The sequence below is a fragment of the Meles meles genome, chromosome 6, assembly GCF_922984935.1.
Source record: "Meles meles chromosome 6, mMelMel3.1 paternal haplotype, whole genome shotgun sequence".
NCBI lineage: Eukaryota > Metazoa > Chordata > Mammalia > Carnivora > Mustelidae > Meles > Meles meles.
Genome location: NC_060071.1, coordinates 98,110,973 through 98,135,179, shown reverse-complemented (window position 1 = coordinate 98,135,179; position 24,207 = coordinate 98,110,973). Strand labels below are relative to the sequence as shown.

At 35.4% G+C, this 24,207-nt stretch overlaps 2 protein-coding genes across 10 annotated transcripts in view; one reads left to right on the top strand and one right to left on the bottom strand.

The window, feature by feature from the left end:
* MIS18BP1 (MIS18 binding protein 1) overlaps nt 1-4,425 on the top strand; it is a 46,326-nt gene extending 41,901 nt beyond the window's left edge. For 2 of the 4 annotated variants that reach the window (XM_046009864.1, XM_046009863.1), the window contains exons 15-16: nt 1,783-1,837; nt 2,227-4,425. In XM_046009864.1, coding sequence (XP_045865820.1) covers nt 1,783-1,837; nt 2,227-2,330 — 159 coding nt within the window. In that variant the 3' untranslated portion in view covers nt 2,331-4,425. Of the gene's footprint in view, nt 1-1,782; nt 1,838-2,226 lie in introns of those variants that run through there. The other 2 variants (XR_006818819.1, XR_006818820.1) reach the window with 2 other exon arrangements.
* A 282-nt stretch (nt 4,426-4,707) lies between these two features.
* The window catches only part of FANCM (FA complementation group M), a 62,692-nt gene continuing 43,192 nt past the window's right edge, over nt 4,708-24,207 (bottom strand). For 3 of the 6 annotated variants that reach the window (XM_046007703.1, XM_046007706.1, XM_046007709.1), the window contains 9 exons: nt 21,867-21,982; nt 21,694-21,762; nt 19,500-19,628; nt 18,597-18,753; nt 15,469-15,575; nt 14,150-14,713; nt 8,761-9,136; nt 6,840-7,131; nt 5,654-5,927 (listed from right to left, as the gene is read on the bottom strand). In XM_046007703.1, the coding sequence (XP_045863659.1) occupies nt 5,789-5,927; nt 6,840-7,131; nt 8,761-9,136; nt 14,150-14,713; nt 15,469-15,575; nt 18,597-18,753; nt 19,500-19,628; nt 21,694-21,762; nt 21,867-21,982 (1,949 nt within the window). In that variant the 3' untranslated portion in view covers nt 5,654-5,788. Of the gene's footprint in view, nt 4,827-5,653; nt 5,928-6,839; nt 7,132-8,760; nt 9,137-14,149; nt 14,714-15,468; nt 15,576-18,596; nt 18,754-19,499; nt 19,629-21,693; nt 21,763-21,866; nt 21,983-24,207 lie in introns of those variants that run through there. The other 3 variants (XM_046007707.1, XM_046007708.1, XM_046007704.1) reach the window with 2 other exon arrangements.

Below are 24,207 nucleotides of genomic sequence, written 5' to 3'. Positions count from 1 at the left end.
CAGAGATGAAATTTTGGTTTATTGCAAAGGACCTGGAATCATCATAGTGAGAAAGACTTGGCTGACTTCTAGTCTCTATTTCGCCAGTGAAAAGTTGGGTTGTTTTGACAACTGTTTCACAAACTTGAATGTGGCCAAGAGTCACTTAGGGATCTAACAGATTCTGATCCAGTAGATTTGAGATTTCTGCATTCCTAACAGGCTTCAGATGATAATGCCTATGTTACTGTCCATGGACCATACTGAGTAGTAGCAAGATCTTAATCCACTCAGTCTGTTCACATGGATAAATCTATAAGGACCCTTCCTATTAAGAATTTTTATTTCTTTATATTTCTGACATCATCCTAACCAGTACTGGACTTTTCTTCTTAATGAGTCATAATGGGAGCAATCTACTGAAATATAATAATATCCTTGTGATTTAGTCCCATTTTTTCACAGATGGTATTTTGTAGCTAGTGTGTGAGGACAGAAAGAGCAAAGGATTTAGTGTTAAAAATTCTGATTTCAAGATTTGACTTCCCGTACCAGCTCTATAATAAGACAAGCTATTTGGGCTTTCTAATCTCATTTTATTCACGTATGGTTATCATTGATGTGGAAATCATGGGTTTAGTGTCCTTGAATGATTTGAGAGCTAAATGATAGAACAGTGTTTTTGACTCATTTCACAAGAAAAAATACATTTATGTCACAATCTGATCTTGGGTTTGTATCTCAAAGTTTGAATTAGGGCGCCTGGGTGGCTCAGTGGATTAAGCCGCTGCCTTCGGCTCAGGTCATGATCTCAGGGTCCTGGGATCGAGCCCCGTATCGGGCTCTCTGCTCTGCAGGGAGCCTGCTTCCTCCTCTCTCTCCACCTGCCTCTCTGCCTACTTGTGATCTCTCTCTCTCTCTGTCAAATAAATAAATAAATAAATAAATAAAAATCTTTAAGAAGTTTGAATTATATTTACCTTTAGTACAGTGGCTATAGTCTGTCATATTTTCTATTCTATTCCTTTTCATTTTTTAAAGATAGGCAGCCATGGCCAAAAGTTTAAGTCATTGATGTAATAAGTATGTATTATACATTTAAAATTTGTCATATGAGTTACCATTTTAGACAAGAATTTAAATTTTGCTAATGTAATGTAATGGATGGAGTAGTTAGATTTTGGCAACTGTCCAGAGGCCCATAGACTATACCGTCACCTCTGCAGCATTAGTTTGTAATATTTTCTTTCTTTCTTATTTTCTCTTTATTTATTATATATAAATAGATATTTATATATAAATTTATATATAAATATATGTATATTTATTCATATTTATATTAATATATTTTATTGATTAATATATATCATTAATAATAACGACCAATAATGATTATATTCTTATAATATATAAATATATTTTTATTATATATAAATAATAAATAAAATTAATAATATATATTTATATATTATATATAAATATATGTTATATATTATATCTATATTTATAAATATATAAATATAAATTTATATATAAATATATAAAATATATATATAAATTGATTTATTTATTAGTTTGTAATATTTTCTTGTTTGACAGCAATGGGAAAAAACACTGAATAAGTATTCTTGCCCCAGATAAATTCAACTTAAAATTAGACATTTCACAGTTAATTATAATGTGATTAGGTAGCATTATAGGCACGAGTTCAAGGTACCTGGGATGAAGCATGCTTATTTTGTCTCTGTTTGAGGCAGAATTCACAGAAGGTACTATTTACTATTAAGATAAACTCTCTTGCAGGTTGAAACTGATTTTTTAACTCCAATATCAAAGAAAGAAACCCTGTTTAACAAAGGTAATTTTTCTTTTGTAGCTTAATCTATTATAAGATAGCCTCTTTGGGGCACCTGGGTGGCTCAGTGGGTTAAAGCCTCTGCCTTCGGCTCGGGTCGTGATCCCAGGATTCTGGGATCCAGTCCCATATCAGGCTTTCTGCTCAGCGGGAAGCCTGCTTCCCTTCCTCTCTTTCTGCCGGCCTCTCTGCCTGCTTGTGATCTCTGTGAAATAAATAAATAAAATCTTTAAAAAAAAAAAAAAATAAGATAGCCTCTTTATTAACATGGTACATGAAATTAACTGCTCTCAAATGGGCCAGACTTAAACTATTCAGTTTCTCAGTTCTTTTCAGTTTCTTCGAAATTACTTTTAGAAGTATATTAATCTTTATTAAACTTCTCTTTACAGAATTAGGAGAAAATTCTGGTATTGGAAAACTTTTCACTAATGCTATGGAGTCTTTAGATGAAGAAGATAAAGATTATTATTTTTCAAATTCTGATTCTGCATAGTAAAAATGAGAAAATATTTCCAGGATTTTTGTCAAGAAGCAGAATATTTGTATCTTCTTTTGGAGTACATATATTTTCCTTATAACATACCTTCATATGAAATTGTGGAAGGTTTTAGGAGTTTGTATTGAGTAAAACATCCTCCTGTAAATATTCCTCATTGCTGCAGGTTACTAAAATATAAGGACAGTTGTTTTGCTTGTATAGATATTTGTAAATTTCTGCAATATTAAAATATTCTAGGGGTGCCACTGGGTGGCTCAGGGGTTAGAGCCTCTGCCTTCGGCTTGGGTCATGATCACGGGGTCCTGGGGTCAAGCCCCACGTCCGGCTCTCTGCTCGGCAGGGGGCCTGTTTCTCCTCTCCTCTCTCTCTGCCTGCCCCTCTGCCTACTTACGATCTCTGTCAAATAAATAAATAAAATCTTAAAAAAAAAATTCTAGATAAGTCTCTCTTAAGCATTCAAGTCTGCTTACTTTAAGAAAATCATGTTCCAAACAGATTTTTTAAAAGCTTCCAAGAAAATATTGCTACTCTTTAGGGATAGGGGAAGGGAGGAAGAATGAAAAGTAGATTGTACTGCTGGGTACTGGATACTGGGTAGATGAAAATGTCTGAGTTAGCATTTGTTATCACTTGGTATACAAGCCAGAATTGATCTAATGTTTAAATTACATGTTGTGGAAACTAACATGATACTCTTTCTCCTGTTTTTTTTTTTTTTCTTAAAACTTGTGATTAGCATATCTATGAAACCTATATAAATTTAATTTATTGCTTTTTCGGTATTAGGTAGAATCAGAAAACGAATTTTGTTGCATTATGCCTTATTTACATATGCAGACATGGTTTACATTTGGTCTCAAAAAGACTGGATTAGGCAAACATTCAAGTAGTTGAACTACATTGTAAGAAGTTAATATACCATGTTATAGTAAACATTTTCTTTTCAAATAGCTCCTTTAGAAATAAACATTGTTTAGCTCATTTTGCCACTCTGTTTTGAAATTTGACATAGAATATTTTTCTGTGGTTATAGTATATATTCACTTACCCTTTCTCTCCAGTTAGATTGTTCAAATAAAGTTGGTTTGGTTTTATAACATTTGTATTTTGGTTATTTTTGTTTGATTACTGGATCATAGAAAGTAAATAAATATGCACTTTGTTATTGGTTCAGCTTGCCTCAAAAAATATCAGAACTTTTAGTAAAAAATATATTTTCCTGTTTCTTAAGAATTTAGTCAGTATTAATCAGTTGTATAACTATAGAACTTTTGAAAACACAAGATTTGAAAAGAATATTACTGAGATATTAGACTGAGTTCATAATTGTTTCTGCCACAAAGACTTAGATGTAGAATGGAACAAATGAAGGGATTATCTTAGTGAAATACAGTTTTATGACTTAAATTGCCAATATTTGGTATAATATCATGCTGTTCGATGTTAATGGATAGTGTTTTTAAGGACTTAGAAGATACTTAAATTCCATAATGGGAAACAAAAGGATAATTTTGATATAGCACGGACTTAACAACAAAAAGTATGGCCTCCCCCCTCCCCAATTCCCTTTGTCCTGCTAGAACTCATTCATTGTCCTTCCTTGTCTACTTTACTGTATCCCACCTGCCAGGTACCTGGTTAGTCCCATTTCTTTCCATCAGGTCATAAGATAAGCTAGTAAGCCTTAAAGTAACCTCCCAAGGAGACTTAAAATTAGGCTTAAAGATGCATTAACAATCAATAGGGCTGACAGTTAAGTGCTACCAATGAATGTACAAAGACAACGACTGCAACTTAAACATGGATAGAGCTCTGTACACAGCAAGCATAAATAAATAAAATCCTCTAGGTTATCTCCCTCACACCAGGTTAATTTATAAAATATTTGGTCTGGTGGTTGGACACAAAAGAATTTGAGCACACTGGTGTCTGCATGGGAAATGCTGCAAGGTGGTCATCATCCCAGGTCAGTAGGAAGTTGTTGAGGAACTGCATGCTTCTGGCATACAGGCAGGGCATGGTACCACCAAATGTCCCCACCCACCTGCACCGCTGACAACAGGTAGCAGGAGTAAGCAGCAGAACAGCAAACTGGAGCCAGAAAGAAGCCCCTTTCTTCCTTCTATTGATAAAGCTTAAATTATGCCCACTGTAGGGAGAAATGTTCAAAAAGTCCAGTTCATTATTTTATAGCAAGATACCAAAGGGTAAATTTGAGCCCGAGAGAAAAATAAATCGATGCCTGCACATGAACCAGTAACTTCTAGAATTTCTCATTTCGACAGAATTATTGAACAGTAGAACTATGAAATCTGCTGTTCTAAGTAGAATTAAGAATTTATGCTACCGCAAAGAAGCTAAGTTCACAATTAAGAGTAACTTTTTAGTTGGGGGGAGCGGGGGCGGGAACCTGTCTCTAGTTCCTGGGTTCTGGTTCTAGATTTCCCAGTAAACTTGAATAAGTCACTTGTTTGTGGGCCTTATTTCCACCTGATAAAAAAAGAGAAAAGAAATTTCAATTAGGTGAACTCTGAAGTACCTGCCTGGTGTAAGGCAAGCAGAACTCAACTGTGAGGTTAGTTCACCTACTCTGCAGGGTAATAAGAAAACAATGAGGCAATCAGAGAATAAAGGACTCTAAATGGGGCGGGGGGGGGGGGGGATCCATAGTTAAAGACTGACTAGGAGGGCCTCAGATATTGCAGATAAAAACATGGAGACATCCTAAAATATTAATAGCATCACAGACAGTATTATGGGCACGGTGAAGTCCACATTGAACAGCTCATCTGATACTAACCAGTTTCCCAAAACTAAGCCAATACTCCACTTCTTTGAATATGATATTTCAACAACAAAAAAGGCAGTGTAGGTTGGAGTTCATACTCGTAGGATTTGACTATACTTGATTGGGACACTTTCGATTAGATAATCATATTCAGTTAAATTTTCATCTCTCCTAGTAACTGGAGCACTTATCAGAGCTAACATTCATATCTTACCCAATATGTAGGTAGGCTCAGGACATGTAAAATATTCTCTATGATATTATCATTTATATATAGGAAAATTATTTATGACCATTAACTTGGCAGCAGTCAGACACCTCAACCTATTACGCTAACAAATGGCAAGTACAGTGCTATAATCTCTGGAAATTTTCTAAAATACATCTCTATCTCAAGCTTTTACTTTCTTAAAAGCACCTTCAGTAAACCTTCTTTTATTCAATAAATAAGTTTAATAATCTAGTTAATCAAAATGATTACTGAACATCAGGTTTTCTTTTAAAATAATTATAATCTATATAAATAAAACTATACAATATAAAATGGAAATGAAACTATTCTTTTACATATTTTAAACTGATCACCACAAACCACAGTAATGATTATTGAAGTGCATTCAGTATTGCGAGAGTTCTTTTTCATAACCGAACCTGAGCAATATGATCATGCATCAGATTGTAGTCGACCTTGGTTAAGACCATCTGGTAACATCTGTACATCAAATACATAGTGAATATATCTGTATATCTCCTCAGCCTTCTGATGAGTTACTTGTGCATATACAGAGATTTCTTGAGGTGAGCTGAAAAATAAATGAGTAGAACTTTTGTACAATTTAATCTTATTTGCTTAAAGAACACCAAACATAAGAGTTAATATGTCCTTAGCATGAGTTTAAATAAAACAGTTATTCTCTAAAGTCATATATAAAAATAATTTCACTATTTTACACATGGGTCTTTGGCTTAATTAACCTATTTTCTGAAATCTTCCTTTTCAAGCAATATAATAGACAAAAACTTGTAAAATTTGCAACTGTCACATTTGTCTAGTTCCAAAACTAAACAGCCCAGACTCTGAGAAACTCAGAGTTTTAGAGGGGAGAGGGGTGGGGAGAATGGGTGAGCCTGGTGGCAGGTATTAAGTTGGGAACGTATTGCACGCAGCACTGGGTGTTATACGTAAACAATGAACCATGGAATAATACATCAAACACATGATGTATTGTGTGGTGACTAACATAACACAATTAAAAAAAGAAAAAAAAAAATGCAAGCTCAAATATAAGAGCTGTCTCTCTAGCTCCTAGAAGGCTCTAAGTTCCCCAAAGGCAATTCTTCCCTCCATTAAGATCTTCAACTTCATGCAGTGACTGTAACATACTGGCAAGCAAGAAGTCTTTTCTGAATGAGATAATCTCAACAGGTGCTATACATCTTTTTTTTTAATTAAAATTTCTATGAAATACTTCTAAGAATCATTTAAAAGTAACCATCCAAAAATATTACAACATGGCACCTGGGTGGCTAAGTCGTTAAGCTTCTGCCTTTGGCTCAGGTCATGACTGGGATTGAGCCCCACCTCAGGCTCCCGGCTTGGCAGGAAGCCTGCTTCTCCCTCTCCCACTCCCCCTGCTTGTGTTCCCTCTCTTGGTGTCTCTCTGTGTCAAATAAATAAATAAAATCTTAAAAAAAAAATATTAAAACAGACATACCTATTAGTCATCTTTTTCACAGAAGAAAACCGGTGACACATATTTAATGCAGTTATGTAACTTATATTGGGAATACTTAGATAAAACTGAAGTGCCTCACATTTACTTCTGCTCACCACTGTTGGAACATGAATACCAACATTCTTTCTTTGTTCTAGTAAAGATAGTTCCTTTAGCAAATCTGCAGTTTCTTCTTGACAGGAACTGAAAAGAATTCGGATTCCAGCACCAATTAAGGCACTCAGCAAGTTGTCGTAGCTCTTTGTTCTCCTAAACATCCTGGATGTGTCTCCTAAATATTTCATATTTAGGAAAATGCAAACCTTAGTAAATTACATTAAGTAGAATCATTAATACTACATATAATCAAAATCCCAAGATCCATACCATTAAGCAAATTAGTGCCATCTTACGCTAATGAGAAAGCCTCAAGTAAAGATTTAGTGATTCTCAAGTGTCTGGGAGATAAAATAGGAAGAATTATCTTTATGAGGGTCTTCAGTTGGAATCAAAAAGATGAGTTGGCAAGAGAGATCTCATATTCCTAGATAATTCATTCCTAAAATTCATAATGCTAGCACTGATGAATAGCTCAAGTACTGGCTTAACTGATATAAAATCTTACATATTTATCCCAAGAGTAACTCAAAACCCTGCATACCCATTTTAGTGTCATCCTTAATTCTTGCCTATTAACTTACTTCCCTACCTTTCCCATTCATTTCTTTTCATATTCTATCCTCCATCCTTTTGGGGGCACTTTTCATTACGGAAAAACAAAACAAAACTTTTTCCATAATTTTTTTTTCCTGCAAATTTTGCCATGTTACTTTCCTTTTATTCCAAATCTATTTCCTTTATAAAGGATATTTTGGTAAAGAGGAAATTATAGAATTTTAGCACTAAGAGGACCGAAGAGATAGCTTAATCAAAAGTCACTTGTCAGAAAAAGAAAGAAGGAAAGAAAGAGACAGACAAACTTGGCTACTGAAAGAGTGACTTATCCAAGGCCACATAGTTTACCAGTGACAGCATGGGGATAAAAAGGTACAATGTTCCATTACCAACCCAGTGTTTTATATAAACTACATTATTTCCTTTTACTTTATACTGTGAGGCTGTATAATTCTTGAATTCTTCCATACTGGACTTTTGCCTGCATGATTTCTCTTAGTCCTCATAATATTACAAAATGAATAGAACACGTATATTATTAACCCCTCAGAGGGAGTGATTTGTCAATGCAACGTCACATAGCTATTGTGACAACAGAATTCAGTATGTCTTCTGATTCCATATTCCATGACCTTTTTGATCATTCTCAGGGCTCCCCCTACAAGTAGGTATCACCCAAAGAAATTCCATAACTGAAACTCCTATGCACCCATTTCAGCTCCCTAAAAAGAATACCTGGGTATTCAACTGAACACTCTTTATACCTCAAATCTGCTCTTCTCTGATAATCATAATTAATAAAAAGCACCACTACCTAGTGCCCAGCGAAAGAAATCAGTTGATTCAAGGATAATTCTTGCCTCCTCCCACCAACTACGGCTAATCCTGCCTCCTAAATCCCCTAAATCCTCCTCTTTTTTCCCACTACTGCCTTAAGCCCCTGAAAAAAAGGCAAGAGTGACTCACTTGCCTTCAATTTCTTACCCTTTAACTCTCAAACTGCCTTTAAACACAATGACTAAAAAAATCCAGAAATAAACCTATTTATGAAGCAGCTAATAATAAAAGCATAAAATAAACACAATAACTAACAAAAAACATTACGGCTTTATATAAACACATAAAGTGACATTTTTGAGTCAGGTATTTATATTTTAAGAGTTTCCAAATCCTGATAGCAGAGTGAACTAAATAATAGTCTAGTTCCTTTACAGCCTTATAAACAAAAACATTTAAAAATACAAACCTGTTTTTTCTCTGTCTTTCTCCACAATCACACATATTCTTTCAAACATGCTCTGTAGGTACTGGATCTGGTCAATGAGTTTGTTCTTATTGATACTATTTAACATCTCAGATTGAGACCTCCTTTCCACCACCATGCGGTTGCTCACAATGTAATCACAGCCATTAAGAGGACAAACCTCTACTTGTAAGCCATGAATTGCTCTTAGGGAAGAAATTACTTCTGATCCAGAAGTGATTTCACAACTATCTACAAGAATACAAGTTCTTTGGCCTTCCTGTGGAAGTCTAAGAGAAGCATATGTGCCAGCCAAATGTGGTCTTGAATTGGAACAATTTGCCACGGAAGTTCTCAAATCCTCCAGAGTACTACCAACCTGAAAAGGTGGAAAATATTGGTAACTATCAAGTTAAATATTAGTGCCATAAACTTCTAGCACCTGAAACTGATTTTCCTTACTGATACTATTTCCTCTTTTTAACTGTTTTTTTCTTCCTTCAACATGATCAAAGTGACTATGTAACATGAAGGACCAAGCTATCACTTCACACCTCGTAGGATGGCTAAAATGAAAAACAAAACAATAAAATAAGTGTTGTCAGAATGTGAAAAAACTGGAGCCTGCATTGCTGGTGGGAATGTAAAATAGTTTGGCCGCTGTGGAAAACAGTTCGGCAATTCCTCAAAAGTTAAACGCAGGGGGTGCCTGGGTGGCTCAGTGGGTTGAGCCTCTGCCTTCAGCTCAGGTCATGATCCCAGGGTCCTGGGATCGAGCCCCGCATTGGGCTCTCTGCTCAGCGTGGAGCCTGCCTCTCTGCCTACTTGTGATCTTTGTCTGTCAAAAAAATAAATAAAATCTTTAAAAAAACAAAAAAGTTAAACACAGAATTACTGCATGACCCAGTTAATTCTACTCCTAGGTATATACCAAAAAGAAGTGAAAATAGAGACTCAGATATTCATTTGCCAGTTAATTTTGGAAAATTCTCAGTCATTGGTTCAAATAGATCTTCTAACCTATTCTCTCTTCTCCTTAATTCCAATTATATGTATCTTAGACTGTTGGACACAGTCCCACAGCTCTTGGATGCTCCATGCTGTTTTTTTTTTTTTTTTTTCCACCCTTTGTGTTTCATATTGGGTAATTTCTATTGACCAAGCTTTAAGTTTGTTCTCATTCCATGATTGTGTTGCATCTACTGATGGGCTCATTAAAGTTATTCTTCATCACTTTTACTATGCTTTCCATATCTAGCAGTTCCACTTTCTTGTTTTTTTTATATTTTCCATTTCTGGAATGATGGTCTCTTTCTCTTCATGCATGTTTGTTTTACTTTTCCACTAGAACCTTTAATATATTAATCAAGATTATCTTAAAATCCTTGTCTGGTATTTCCAACATCTGAATCATACCTGAAAGTTCTTGGGAATGTTTTCTTCCTCTATATATCTTGGAACTTTTGGGCGAAAGCCAAACATCTTGTGTGAGATAGTAGTAATTTTAGAAATAGCCATGCTTTTTTTTTTGGCTAGGCCTTTAGTGTGTAGTGTTTAACCAACCTAGTCAAAAGCTGAGTTTAGGGTTTTGTTTTGTCTTTAAAGAACTTATTTATTTGTCAGAAAGCACGCACACACAAGCAGGGAGTGGCAGGCAAAGCGAGAGGCAGACTCCCTGCTGTGGAAGGGGCCTGATGTGGGACTCAGTCCCAGGATCCTGTGATCATGACTTGAGCTGAAGGCAGAAGCTTAACTGACTGAACCACCCAGGCATCCTGGTTTTCTTAGTGCTATGATTAGCTTAGAGACTTTAAACTCCCATAGTGTTACTTTGTATTTAGGGTGGGGACAGGGTTCTGCAGATAATTTTTTGAAATGTTCTCTCAGCTTTAGGTCTTCTCTGTGAGCCTGCACCTCAGTGATGTTCTCTCTTTATACCCTTGTCCCTCCCAGCAGTTGATTGCTTTCGTTACTTAGTGCTTGCTAGCCTGGTTGGAGAGAATGTTAGGCACATGAGGTGCCATGGCAGTAGCAGAGCAAGTAGTGGTGGGGGAGGGAGGGAAATTCTACTTTCCTGCTTCAGCCTGAGCTGGACTTTTGTCCCTCAGTCTCAGAAATAGGATCTGCTCAGTGATCCTGCCCTCCTTCCTCCCAGTGGTTGAAGATCTCTAATTCTCTAGGCCCAAGATGTTTTCATGCTCCTGTCTCAAGTATGGAATGTTTTTTTCTTTTTGCCTTCTTCCATCTGCATAGGGTCTTTCACCTAGGCTCTGAGGTATAGCCATAAGGTCTGCTGCTCATCCCCAGGAGCTTTTTGTTCTATAGGAGAAATAGGGGAGAAAGGAACCAGATGGGGTTTGCTGCCTTTTCCACAGTAACTGCTAGTCACCTTCCCAAAGGCCTGGCATTAGCAAAGGAGGCTTTCTCTGATTCTCAGTCTTTCCTGTGAACACCTGATTGAGTCTATGGAGACTAGCCCATGAGGGGTTATGAATTCCTCTCTGTGTGTAATTCCCAGGGGTTCTAAATTCTCATGCTAGTTCATTGCCTTGTGCAATTTATTAAAGTTTTAGCTTAGTCTTCTTACCAAAATATACAGTACCCAGTAACTGTCTCACATCAACTAGTCTCTCATTGGAATCACTTGTCTTTCCTTAGAAATGAGGATCATCTACAACCTCAGCTCCACAATAGTTTCAAGTAAAACCATGATTCTGTGGATTATCTGGCTTTTTGTTGCTACTGTGACTAGGATGGGAACAATGTTCTTTCCAGTTTTCTACATCCTAAACTTAAGATGGAAGTCCTAATCACTCAAAAATAATCTTCAAAATAATTCAGTATTCAATTTCAAAAAACAAAAAATAAACGTAAAAAAAAAACTGCATTAAAGAACCAAAAGAGAATATTTAGAATACTTATTCTGAAGTAGAAAATGGTTTCTTAAACATAACACTGAAGTTCAGAAACTGTAAAGAAAAAAATTAAGACTGTATAAAAGTTACCTCTTCCCAAGGCAAAATCCACCATCAACAAAAATGTACCTCATGTTCTCACCCCTCCTACTTCAAGTGAGAAGAATCATACTACATTGAAATGGAGTATAAGTAACAAAAGAAAATTTAAAAGACCTTTCTATAAAAATCTATTCATCCTTTTTCAGTCCTCAAAGTATTACTAGATGTATCCATTTTTTAGAGTATGCCAATGTAGAAATGTAGCTAGTGCTTCTGATTTCCAAAGGATTGTGCATATACAGATCTTTCTCAAGTATGATGATAGGATTACCTCTCAATAAACCCATCATAAGTTGAAAAGATTGTTAAGTAGCAAATGCATTTAATACACCTAACCTACTGAACATCATAGCTTACCTTACACCTTAAAATTGCTCAGCATACATACATTGGCCTATAGCTGGGCAAAACCCATCTGACTTAAAGCCTATTTTACAATAAAAGTGTTGAATATCTCATGTAATTTATTGAATACTGTACTAAAAGTGTAAAACAGGATGGCTGTATGGGTATAGAGAGTTACAAGTGTACTAGTGGTTCACACTCACAATTGTGTAGCTGACTGAAAGCTGCAGTTGCCAACATAACCTCAGAGTATCAAACTGCAGGTTACTGGCCCAGGACAAGATAAAAAATTCAAAATCTTAAGTACGGTTTCTACATAATGCATATTGTTTTCACACCATCATAATCTCAAAAAATTAAGTTGAACCATCTTAAACCCAGGGCCTTATTATGTACCTTGAGCCTTGGGATTATTATCTTTACACTATAGCTAAAGATTCTGAGGCTCAGAGAAATTAATTAGCCTCGAGTTCTATTACAAGACTTAATCTAGTCACTTTATTCTAATTATGCCTTGAAGAAATAAGTTTGTACAAAAAAGCCTGGGGACAGTTTAAAACCGGAAACATCCAGATGCCTGGGTGGCTCTGTTGGTTAAGCCTCTTACTCTTGATTGCAGCTCAGGTCACGATCTTGGGGTTGTAGGATGAGCCCTGTGTTGGACTCCACTGGGCATGGAGCCCAAGATTGTCCCTTTCCCTCTTCCTCTGCGCCTCTTCTCTCTCTCTAAAATAAATAAATAAACCTCTAAAAACAAAAAGCTGGAAACATCAAATTAAGAGCTATAGTGTTGATACTAGAGCATGTTGCTAAGGCTGAATGGCCTAAAACACCCAGAATAAAATATTTAGAAAACTAGAAGTTTAGGTCTAAGTCTCTCTCCAAGATAACAGTCAAGGAAAGGACTCAGTCATGTACAGTTAAGGGATTCCTATTATCAAAACCTTTAACCCCTACTTTAACAAAAATACTATAAACTTTAAAACTCAAAGTGGCTTTAGGGATTATTTCAGCAATAATAAAAGACAGGGAGAAGCTGGAAACTGGACTATCTGGCCATTCTAAAAAGAGAAAATTTTAAAGGAAGGAAATCAGATAGTGGTTCCTAAACTTCTCTCCCCAGTAAAGTTATATATCTAAAGCAGGGAAAAGGAAGTTAATCTGTGGGGAACTAGTTCTGAGCATGTAATTTCTGCTCATCTTAATTTGCAAGAAGCCCATTTCCTACATCCTTTCTGTAAAACTAGCAAGCTTCTTTATAGAGTTTTATTAAGAAAACTATTATCATACTTAAAAAAATTAAAATGTAAACATCCCTACATGAATTATCAATAAATTTAGTGTGCTATTTTCTTGTTTGAAGAATTTCAACACTGAGGCACCTGGCTGGCTCAGTGGGTTAAGCATCTGCCTTTGGCTCAGGTCATGATCCCAGGGGCCTGGGATCGAGTTCCTCATCAGGCTCCCTACTTAGCAGGGAGTCTGCTTCTCCCTCTCCCTCTGCCTGCCACTCTGCCTACTTATTCTCTCTCTGTCTCTCAAAAATAAATAAAATCTTAAAAAAAAAAATTCACCACTTGCTAAATTTTGACTTATTTAACACAAAATGCAAAAATAAGCAAAACAACAGGGGAATCTGGCTAGCACAGTTGGAAGAGCATGGGACTCTAGATGTTGGGTTTGTGAGTTCAAGCCCCACGTTGGGTATAAAGATTACTTTAAAAAAAAAAAAAAAAAAGAACAGACTTTTTTAAAAAAGCAAAACTGGGGTGCCTGGGTGGCTCAGAGGGTTAAGCCTCTGCCTTCAGCTCCGGTCATGATCTCAGGGTCCTGGGATCGAGCCCCACATCGGGCTCTCTGCTCAGCAGGGGGCCTGCTTCCCACCCTCTCTCTGCCTGCCTCTCTGCCTACGTGTGATCTTTCTCTGTGTCAAATAAATAAATAAAATATTTTTTAAAAAAAAAGGCAAAATAGCAAAAAATCTCTTTTGGTAAACATATGAAGGTTTTTTTCTCTAATTTGATACATACCTTCAAATGAATTGGAAATTTTCTACAGTCTTTCTGTGAATCAACAGAAGAGAATGACCGTGAGGTAGGTTCAATTTTATTACAGCTCCGAGGTTTAAAGTCCAAAACATCAGGAACTGTATCCTTTAAATGAAATGGTGTCTGTTGTCTCTGCTGTGGTGACTGATTAACAACGGGGGCAGAATGGTCCTTGGACTGCAATGAAGACCCAAAACGCACTATATTCAAACAATGGTCCTGCTGTTTGCTCTTATTAACAGTGCTTGGGTTAACCACAATACTGGATTCTCTGTTATCATTTACAGTGTTTTCCTCCTCACTTGAATCATCTGGTAAAATAATTCTGGATAATTTCTTTTTTGAACATGCACAATTCTGTCTCATCTCCATTTGTTTTAGCTTTACTGCACGTCGGGTTTTATATTTTTTACTCCCACTTGCAAAGCAATCTTCAGTTATTATGTTGAAATCAACACACACTTCTTCACTTGATTGGCTTTTGTAAGACTCATCTTCATCAACACAAAAACTATCTTCTAAGTAGGTTTCGTCTTGCTCAGGAATCTATAGTAAAAATACCAATTAGCACATTATAAATTTTCATAAAATCAGTATGTATTTAACATATTCATTTAAGTACATGAGATTTTTATGAGTATTTCACTTTATCAATTCAGTAACTTGCACTCAACAAATATATCCTGACTATATTCTTTATGGAAGAAAATGGGAAGACTGAGATTAAAAAAAGAATAATTTACCCTCTAGAAATTTACACTCCATTGTAGGTAGCCAGAAAAATAAACAGTAATTTATAAACAATGTGGATAAGTGCTACATAACAAACACAATGGAAGTATAGAGATATGAATGACCGTATTACCAGGCTGAATATTGGCAATTTGTAAACAAAGAAGACTAGTGTGAAAATTTGTCCATAAATGAAAAATAATCTGTAATTTTTAGAATATAACACCTTTGTAAAAAAAATAATTTTCAAGAGAAATAAGAGAACATATAAGACTTAAAAATTATTAACAGTTATGATGAACTTCTATTCACTTCTTTTAAACATTCTTCTAATTGGAAAACAACAGTGAATTCTAATTGGCTCAAATTGAAGATAGAATAATTTGACCAAATTAGGAAGAAAAGGCATTCTGAGAATACATTTAGTTCAACTTCCTTCCTGACTCAGGGCAAAAATTATCTCAACTAGCTCTAACAGTCCAGTTTTAGAAACAATGGAGGTTAATTAATAGGAATATATTTCAACATTATCATCAGGAAACTCTCCACTATATTTCTATAGTTCATACCTGTGAGAAAATATTTATGTTGTTATGTTTCTTATGGACCATTTTATACTGATTGCTCATCAATGGACTGCGCAAAGATTTCATGTAAATAGCTCTCATTTCAGAATCTGTGTGGAGATAAGAATTTCAAGTAGCAAAATTATTTATTTATTTAATTTTGAAAGATTTTATTTATTTGTCAGAGAGACAGAGAGAGCACAAGCATGGGGAACAGTCAGCAGAGGGAGAAGCAGGCTCCCCACTGAGCAGGGAGCCCAATGTGGGACTCAATCCCAGGACCCTTGGATCATGACCTGAGCTGAAGGCAGACGCTTAACTGACGGAGCCACCCAGATGTCCCTCAAGTAGCAAAATTAAATGAAAACTAGTGAAGTATTTAACTTTGACCTATTCTAAATTTACATAATTCAAGCCCTGTGGAATTATTTTACACAAAAAATATTTAATATGTACTGAAACAAGTCTAATAACAATTATTAAAAAAGTTAGTTTTGCCTTTGAAATCAGGCTATGTGGTTGGATGATTGTGACAATTTATTTAAGCTCTCTGCCTTAGCTATCTTTCTCCTCTGAAAATGAGTTTTAAGATGCCTTTTCATGAAAAATAAATGTATATTAAGAACTTCAGGACCATATTTGATATATAGAAAATACTGAATGAAACACAAGAAATTCAGGCAAGAAAGAAAGCATATGCTTAAAAACATCAAAAGGCATAGCTAATAGTAAGTATGTTTCATAATTTTCAGTCAAGCAAAAACTGGGAAACACGTTAAGTTTTTATTGATGTCTGCCTTCTTTTTAAGGTTATAATCAGAAAGCAATTTTACTTTTGTCTCCCATTTTCCCTTACATTTTTTGAAGTGATTAATTAACAGGTTCTTTTCAGAGATAAAATTGCTATTTAATAGGGCTCGGAACCAGATGTATAATTTTTTCTTTGTATTACATTTCCTTTATCTCCATTCCATAGCATAGCTATCAAGGACTAGATACCCTCCTGATTACCTGTTCACTTCTTACTCATGCTTAATTCCTATAAACTTAGTGAGACTCTTACTTCTAGTTTCTTAGTTAGAAGAACCCAGAATCAGGAGCTTTCAGAGAATTCTGTTTGTTTGCTTCATAGATTTTTTTTTTTGTTCTAATGTACATACAGTAAAATTCATCTTCCTTTATGGTACAGTTCTGTCTTGACAAATGTATCGTTATAAGAAACAATAAACTATTTGCTGTCCCTATAGTTTTACCTTTTCCCAAATGTCATATAAATGAAAAAACAAAAAAACTCTAAAATCCTACATATTTCAAATGCACTATGTCTGAAATGGAGTTTCAGGGGTGCCTGGCTGGCTCAGTCAGAAGAGCACACAACTCTTGATCTTAGCGTAATGAATTTGAGCCCCACACTGGGTGTAAAGATAAGTAAAGAAATAAAAATAAAAAATAAAAACTTTTTAAAAATTTGTAAAAATAAAACGGAGTTGCTGATTTCCGTACCCTCCATCCTAAGGGCTCTACCTGCAGCCTGCCCAATATCAGACAACAACAACTATGTCCTTCCTGTTGCTCAAACCCACTGACTCCTCTTTTTTTCTCAAATCCATGAGAAAATCCTGTCAGCTGCACATATCCCAAATCCAATCTTTCTGCTACCACCTTGGTAAATACCACTAGCATTCCTTAGATTACTATAATAACCTTCTAAATGTCTCTTCTCCCACCTTTGCTCCCCTATAGGCCATTCTCGACACCAAAGCTAGAGCAATACTACGGCAGCAAGTCGGATCAGGAGATGCCTACTCATTAATTCTCTGGTATCATTTCTTACCACTCTGCTTCTCCATCATTCAATTCCAGTCACAGTGCTGTTCCTGGAATATGCTGGGCACACTCCTGCCGCAGTACCTGTCTACTGGTTGTTGTCTTTGCATCAACATTCCCCACCAGATTATACTGTAAACCTCCAAAAGCTACTCTGGGGGTGCCTGGATGGTTCAGTGGGTTAAGCCTCTGCCTTTGGCTCAGGTCATGATCTCAAGGTCCTGAGATCAAGCCCCGCATCAGGCTCTCTGCTCAGCAGGGAGCCTGCTTCCCTCTCTCTCTCTGCCTGCCTCTCTACCAACTTGTGATCTCTCTCTCTGTCAAATAAATAAAGTCTTAAAAAAAAGCCACTCTGTTAATGAACATCAAGAGCATAATACTAGGAACCCTTATTCTGAAATCAGATCAGTATCAAGGACATAGTACTGAGAACTTAGTCTCTAAGACCTTTTTCTTTAAAGTACCACTTGGGAAAATTTGTTGTCTTAAATCATGACAGAGAGTACAAGAGCAGAATAAATGGCAAGATTTGTGAAAGATTAGAACCCTGAGAACCTCACCAGAATCTTTTCTATTTCTATTATAGCCAATATGAATCATCTGCGATTAATGTATTATATATAAGATCTGCTCAGGCATTGTTTGGAAACATCATTTTCCAAAAGTAGATCTCTCTTACTTGGCAAATTTAATAAATTTAGGTTTATGTATCACCTGCCGTTAACAATCAGCATTGCTCAAATCCTCATCTCCTTCTAGTCTTTGATCAAATGTCACCTTCTCAATAAGACCTGCCCCTAATCACCTTATTTAAAATTACTGCTTGTCTATTAATAATACTCCCAACCCCTGTCACTCCAAATCCTCATCTCATTTTTTAAATTTTTCTGTAAATTGCTCATCTTATAACATACTAAATAATTTAGTTATTATGTATATTCTTTCTCTTTCCATTTACATGTTAGCTTCATAAGGGCAGAGGTTTTTGTCCCCTTTGTTTACTGATAAAGCTTTCTCAGACCCTTACCAGCACACAGTAGTCACTAAATACTTGTTAAATGAACATCTGACACTGAGCCAGCCAGATCATTCTGGTGAGAAATGATCAAATTAGCAGAAGACTATAAATAACCAAGTCTAAAAAAATAGCAAATAGTAAAGAATTTGAATGAAAGTGACCAAATATATCACACATACCAAATTTACTTCCTTTAAAAGTTCTTTAAAAACTGACAAAAATATTTAAATAAAACCACATTAAAATCACTGCAAATTAATAGAAAAAGTATCATTTTATCATTTACCATTTATAGCCTGTGAAAGTTGAGTTTCATCATTTAAGAAGTCAAGTAATGAGGAATCTTGTTCATTTTCTGACTCATCATTTTCATCTGATGAAACATACTCTGCTTCCTGTTCGGAGAGCTCTGCTTCGTAATCTAAAAACTTCTTAGCTGCAAGCTGTGACAAATTAGAAAACATGGAGACACCCTCAAGGAAATCATTTTTCTTAAATAATTGGAAATAGTTCTATAAAATGGATTTTTTGGCAGTGCTTTTAAGACAAAAAAGAAAAAGAAAACTGCAAGAAGAAATGACAAAGTAGCACATCTATTTAAAATTTCTGATAATTCTATTATAAGCAAAATATAGCACAAGTCAGCACGTAAGTTTGCTGAATGTTTCTTCATAAGCATAAAGTCTCCAGGTCTTCTGGTTAATTAATTTTGCCAGGAAAACTACTGTACCACAAAAATGACTATTTAGAAAAAAAAGGTGGTAAAGAATTATTTCTAAGGATTTGAGTATTGCATAGAGATTAAAGAAACGAAATAATGACTGTGAAAGCAAATATTCTAAAACTCAAGATTTCTGTCTATTTTTTAAATTTGAGTCTTAAATTTTCAATACACTGAAATTTCTTTATTTAGTCATTTAAAATAACAAAATACTAAAAGATAGTTTCAAATCAAGAAAGAAACAAAACTATCACAGCTTGAGATTTTAATTCCAATAAAACAGGGTCAAATAGTTTTAATTTTCTAATTTTTTTCTATGAAGAAATTATAGTGAGAAATCTGTTCCTACATAAAATCTTCTATACATAAATTATATATATAAATATATAGCATAATAGTAAGTATAAATATATAAATATATATATATATATATATATATATATATATATGAAAGTGAAAAAAGTTTACCTTAAGGTAACTCTGCCTCTTTTGGACTTTGATTCCCCTTTTTGCAGTCCTGTTATGACCCCTGAAGTCTTCTAATTGTGGATGTTGTTTGTGAAAATTCTCACTTTCATCACTAGATGATAATTCTAACTATAATAATTCAATAAAATTCTTGCATAAGAAAATATAATCAAATTGCATTTTATGTAGTTCTCATGGGTTATTAGATTTATTTTCAATTTTCTTTTTATTTTTTTTAAGATTTTATTTATTTGACAAACAGAGATCACAAGTAGGCAGAGAGGCAAGCAGAGAGAGAGAGGAAGGGAAACAGGCTCCCCACTGAGCAGAGAGCCTGATGCAGGGCTCCATCCCAAGACCCTGGAATCATGACCTGAGCAGAATGCAGAGGCTTTAACCCACTGAGCCACCCAGGTGCCCCAATTTTTTCTTTTTAAATAGTTGACCTAACATCTGACCTTTTTTTGTTAGAAAAATAAAATATTCTCACAACTCAGAGCCATGTTAAAAATACATAATCCTTAAGAATGTAAAAGTCACTGGTGCCTGGGTGGCTCAATCAGTTAAGCATCTGCCTTCGGCTCAGGTCATGATCTCAGGATCCTGGGATCAAGCCCCAGGTCAGGCTTGCTTCTTCTTCTCCCTCTGTCCAATCCCCCACCCCACTCATGTGGGCACTCTCTCTAGCCCTCTCACTCTCTCAAATTAATAAATAAAATCTTAAAATTTAAAAGTTAGGTTATACTAAGTACTAAAACACTAAATTAGGTAATATAGTAATACTAGTACAGTGTTCATCCAATTCAGTATAACATCAAATTTATTTGATGAAAACTTGTAGTTTTAGTTTAACTATCTCCTCTAGAGGATCCTAAAGGTCTTTACAAAAATTAATTAAGCCTATAAATATAGCTATCAAATCAGTCAGAACATATAGGATTCCTTTCAAACCAAGAAACCAATAAAACCATAATAAATTTTAACAATGAAGCCTATCATCACTTTATCTCTTACAAATAATATAAAATCAATCAAAAGAATAAAAGAAGTTCACCAAAATAATTTCAATTACCAGGAATAATTTTACTTTAAAACAGATTGATCATCAGCATTATCAGTATTTTTAATTCATTTACCATGAGTCAATCAGACATTCTAGTTAAGGTAGCAAGTCAAGCAATTTTTCTAGTGAGGTACCATAGGAGTATACAAAGGGAATATGAGTTGATTACATGTTTTATTAATTTTGCAGTTTATCCTAGAGTATAGTAGAGAATTAAAAAAAAAACAAAAAACAACACAGGATTTCCTAATCTCAATGTTTTCTACACTTACCGGCTTACAGCTGATAACAAATGAACATCATTAGCCTACTCAAACTTCAGATTCAAATAGTCACCAATGCCTGCCAGACACTGTCATTTCAGTCAGTATTCTACAAAATCCTCAAACTCAAACATATTCAACGCTGAATTTATCCCCTTTTTATCATCTCTGAATTTGTGACACATGTCTAAACAGCCCTATCCAAGAAACAGAGACTCATCTGGAACTCCTTCCTTTCCTTTTTCAGGAAGCAAATAAAAGAATAAGGTCTTCCAAAAACACCCTCATTTTTTCCCAACTTTACTTCCTGGCACTCTTGTCTTTACCATCTAATAATAAAGATGCTGTTTCCCCATTTTGTGTCATTCTTTAAGCTGCTTGCTCTGTTGGCAATGCTTTTCCTTGCCTCACTGCCAAATATGCTTTAAGAATTAGCTAAGGTATTTATTATCTTCAAGAAACTTTCAAGAACTCCCAAGGACTAGGATAAGGGCTTATCATTTTTTATCATTTAACTTACTAAAAATTATATTGAAATTATATGTTTACTTATCTCTTTCCTATTAGATTTTAGGTGACTTAAGACAGTACCAGGATACAATATTTATAGTAGTGTCCCCCAGCATCTTACACAGTAGATATAGAGTAGATATTTAGGGAACTGCTGAAGCATACTGAATAAAATTGCTCTTAAAGAAGTATAAATTTGAAATAGAAATTCCAATCACATAGGATTTACTATCTATTTTTGTGTTAACCATATACCTATTAGATCAACCATATCTACATTCACCTATACATGTATTTTTCTTATAATAATTACTCCAAAAGAATTTTAATTACTCTACATTATCTATTACCTACTTACTCTGTTTGGAGGAACCCTGCGCTTTTTTACAGCATGTAGTGGGGAATCAACTTCATTGTTTTTCTGATCCTAGATAAAGTAGATAATTAGATAAAATGTTAAAAAAGAAAGACAAGGTAAGTGAGAAAAAAGCCTTTACGCGATCACATTATTGTGATTATTACATCACTCACCTCAGGAGATGCTAAATGACTTACCTCAGGGGATTCTAAAACATTTCCTTTTGTTCTTTTACTTTTTCTTCGGAAAATTTCATCATCTTCACTTTCATTGCTTGTTAATTGTTCACCTATAATTTATTAAAAAAATGAATCTGGTCAGTAGATTTATCTAATCACGACTATTTTATCAATGGGTACATTATTTAAAAAGAGTTTTTCAGAAGTTTGGCCAAAAACTCAGCATGAGAGAGAAAAATAAAACAGTGCCAATGAGGAAATTAAGAGATGATAACTTTTGCTAATAACCACATTTTTGACTCAGATTCAATTTGACAAATTAATAACCGAAATGAGGCTGCAAGTGCAAAGTCTAATTTTATTAGTCAAAGGACCCAGAATTCATCTCTCGCTCTCTGCCCTTTGTGTCTTATTTTCATTCTAAAGGAGTTAAAGCATGAAGATGTAGGCTACAAAACAATATTTGAAGAGATTCTTATTTATATATTTATGTACATATGTCTACATACATGTGTTTGTACACAAGCATGAGATAAAAATTGGTAAGATATTCACCAAAATGTTGTAACTAGATCACATTCAGGAGGGTGGAAAGAATGCTAAAAACAAACATCTGATATGTAAAGTCAAGTATTTCAAATTTTCAGGTACTTAAAGCTCAATTTCTGCACTTTCATGAAATTCAGATTCAGACACCATTCCATGTTTCTAGGAAACCTTCTGTAAGAGCCCTGTGGTTGTTTCAAGATATGTTAATTCTTTTATACACCAGCCTTCAGAAGCTGGCTCGTAATTCCTCTCCTATTAAGTAAGGGCCAGACTTAGTCACTTGCTTCTAACAAAAGAATATAATGGAAATAAAGGGAGAGTTACTTCAGAGTATAGGTCATTAAAGTTGCTGAGGTCTCATCCTTGTTCTCTGTCTTGCATCACTCACTTTGGAGGAAGCCAAATGCTGTATTCTAAAGATAAGAGAAGCAACCCTATAGTGAGTCCTAAAGAAAGGACTATTAAACATGAACAGTTGAGACTTATTAGTTTTGGAAATTCCCAGCTTCTCTAGTTGGCAAACAACACTAAATTAAGAAATCTTCCAAGCAAAGATCTAATCTAGAGGACTGCTAGGAAACTACTGTCCAGGTGAAGCTGAAGGTGAAACTGTAACTGCTTTAAGACCAAAAATGGTGCCTCAAATTACTATGCAGTCAGATAAAAGGCCCTCTGAATAGTCTAAGGATGTCTTTCACAGATGCTCTTTTTTTTTTTTTTTAAGATTGATTTATTTATTTGACAGAGTGACAGCGAGGGAAGGAACACAAGCAGGGGAGTGAGAGAGGGAGAAGCAGGCCTCCTGCCGAGCCGGGAGCCCAATGTGGGGCTTGATCCCAGGACGCCAGGATCATGACCTGAACCGAAGGCAGACGCCCAACGACTGGGCCAGCCAGGCGCCCCACAGATCCTCTTAAACAGGACTTCCAAGAAGATTAAGGAACTATCTGCAGACATTTTAGCAGAAGCCCAAAGTAGAGAAGGAGTTGCCTCCAAAGGATTTGTGAACATTACTAGTATCTAATGCAAAGAACCCCCAATAAGATTCACAAGAGATCCACAAAGTTATATGAGAATTATATGGGAAGAAACACAGCCAGCTACAACAACTGAAAGGGGCAAAGACAATATAAAATGAAGAGGCCTATAAAAATCCCCAAATTTTTACTAAATGGAAATGGCTGAGGAAACTCTGCTATGGGTTATGAAAAAGGGTCAAGCATCCAAAGGATGAAGCCAAGACCCATGGAGAGTTATTTCCAGGTCTTGAGTCCTCATCAAGGAACTTCCCATCTCAGCTCTACTGCATTTTACAATTGCTATGGACAGAGATTCCTGTGTGCCTCCTCTTCCCATCACCACCCAACTTTTGAACAAGCCATCCTGAGGCACCTGGGTGGCTCAGTGGGTTAAAGCCTCTGCCTTCGGCTCAGGTCATGGTCCCAGGGTCCTGGGATCGAGCCCCATATTGGGCTCTCTGCTCAGCAGGGAGCCTGCTTTCCCCCCTCTCTCCTGACTGCCTCTCTGCCTACTTGTGATCTCTGTCTGTCAAATAAATAAAATAAAAATCTTAAAAAAAAAAAAAAAAAGCCATCTTGGAAGCAGATTTTCCATGCCCAGTCAAATCTTCAGATAACTGTTGCGACCCCAGGTGAAATCTTGCCTATAACCTGATGAGAAATCCTCAACCACAACTATCCAGTTATGCAACTATCCAATTCCTAACTACAAATAAATGTTATTTTAAGCCACTAAATTTGGGGGAGTAGTTTTTTACACAGCAATA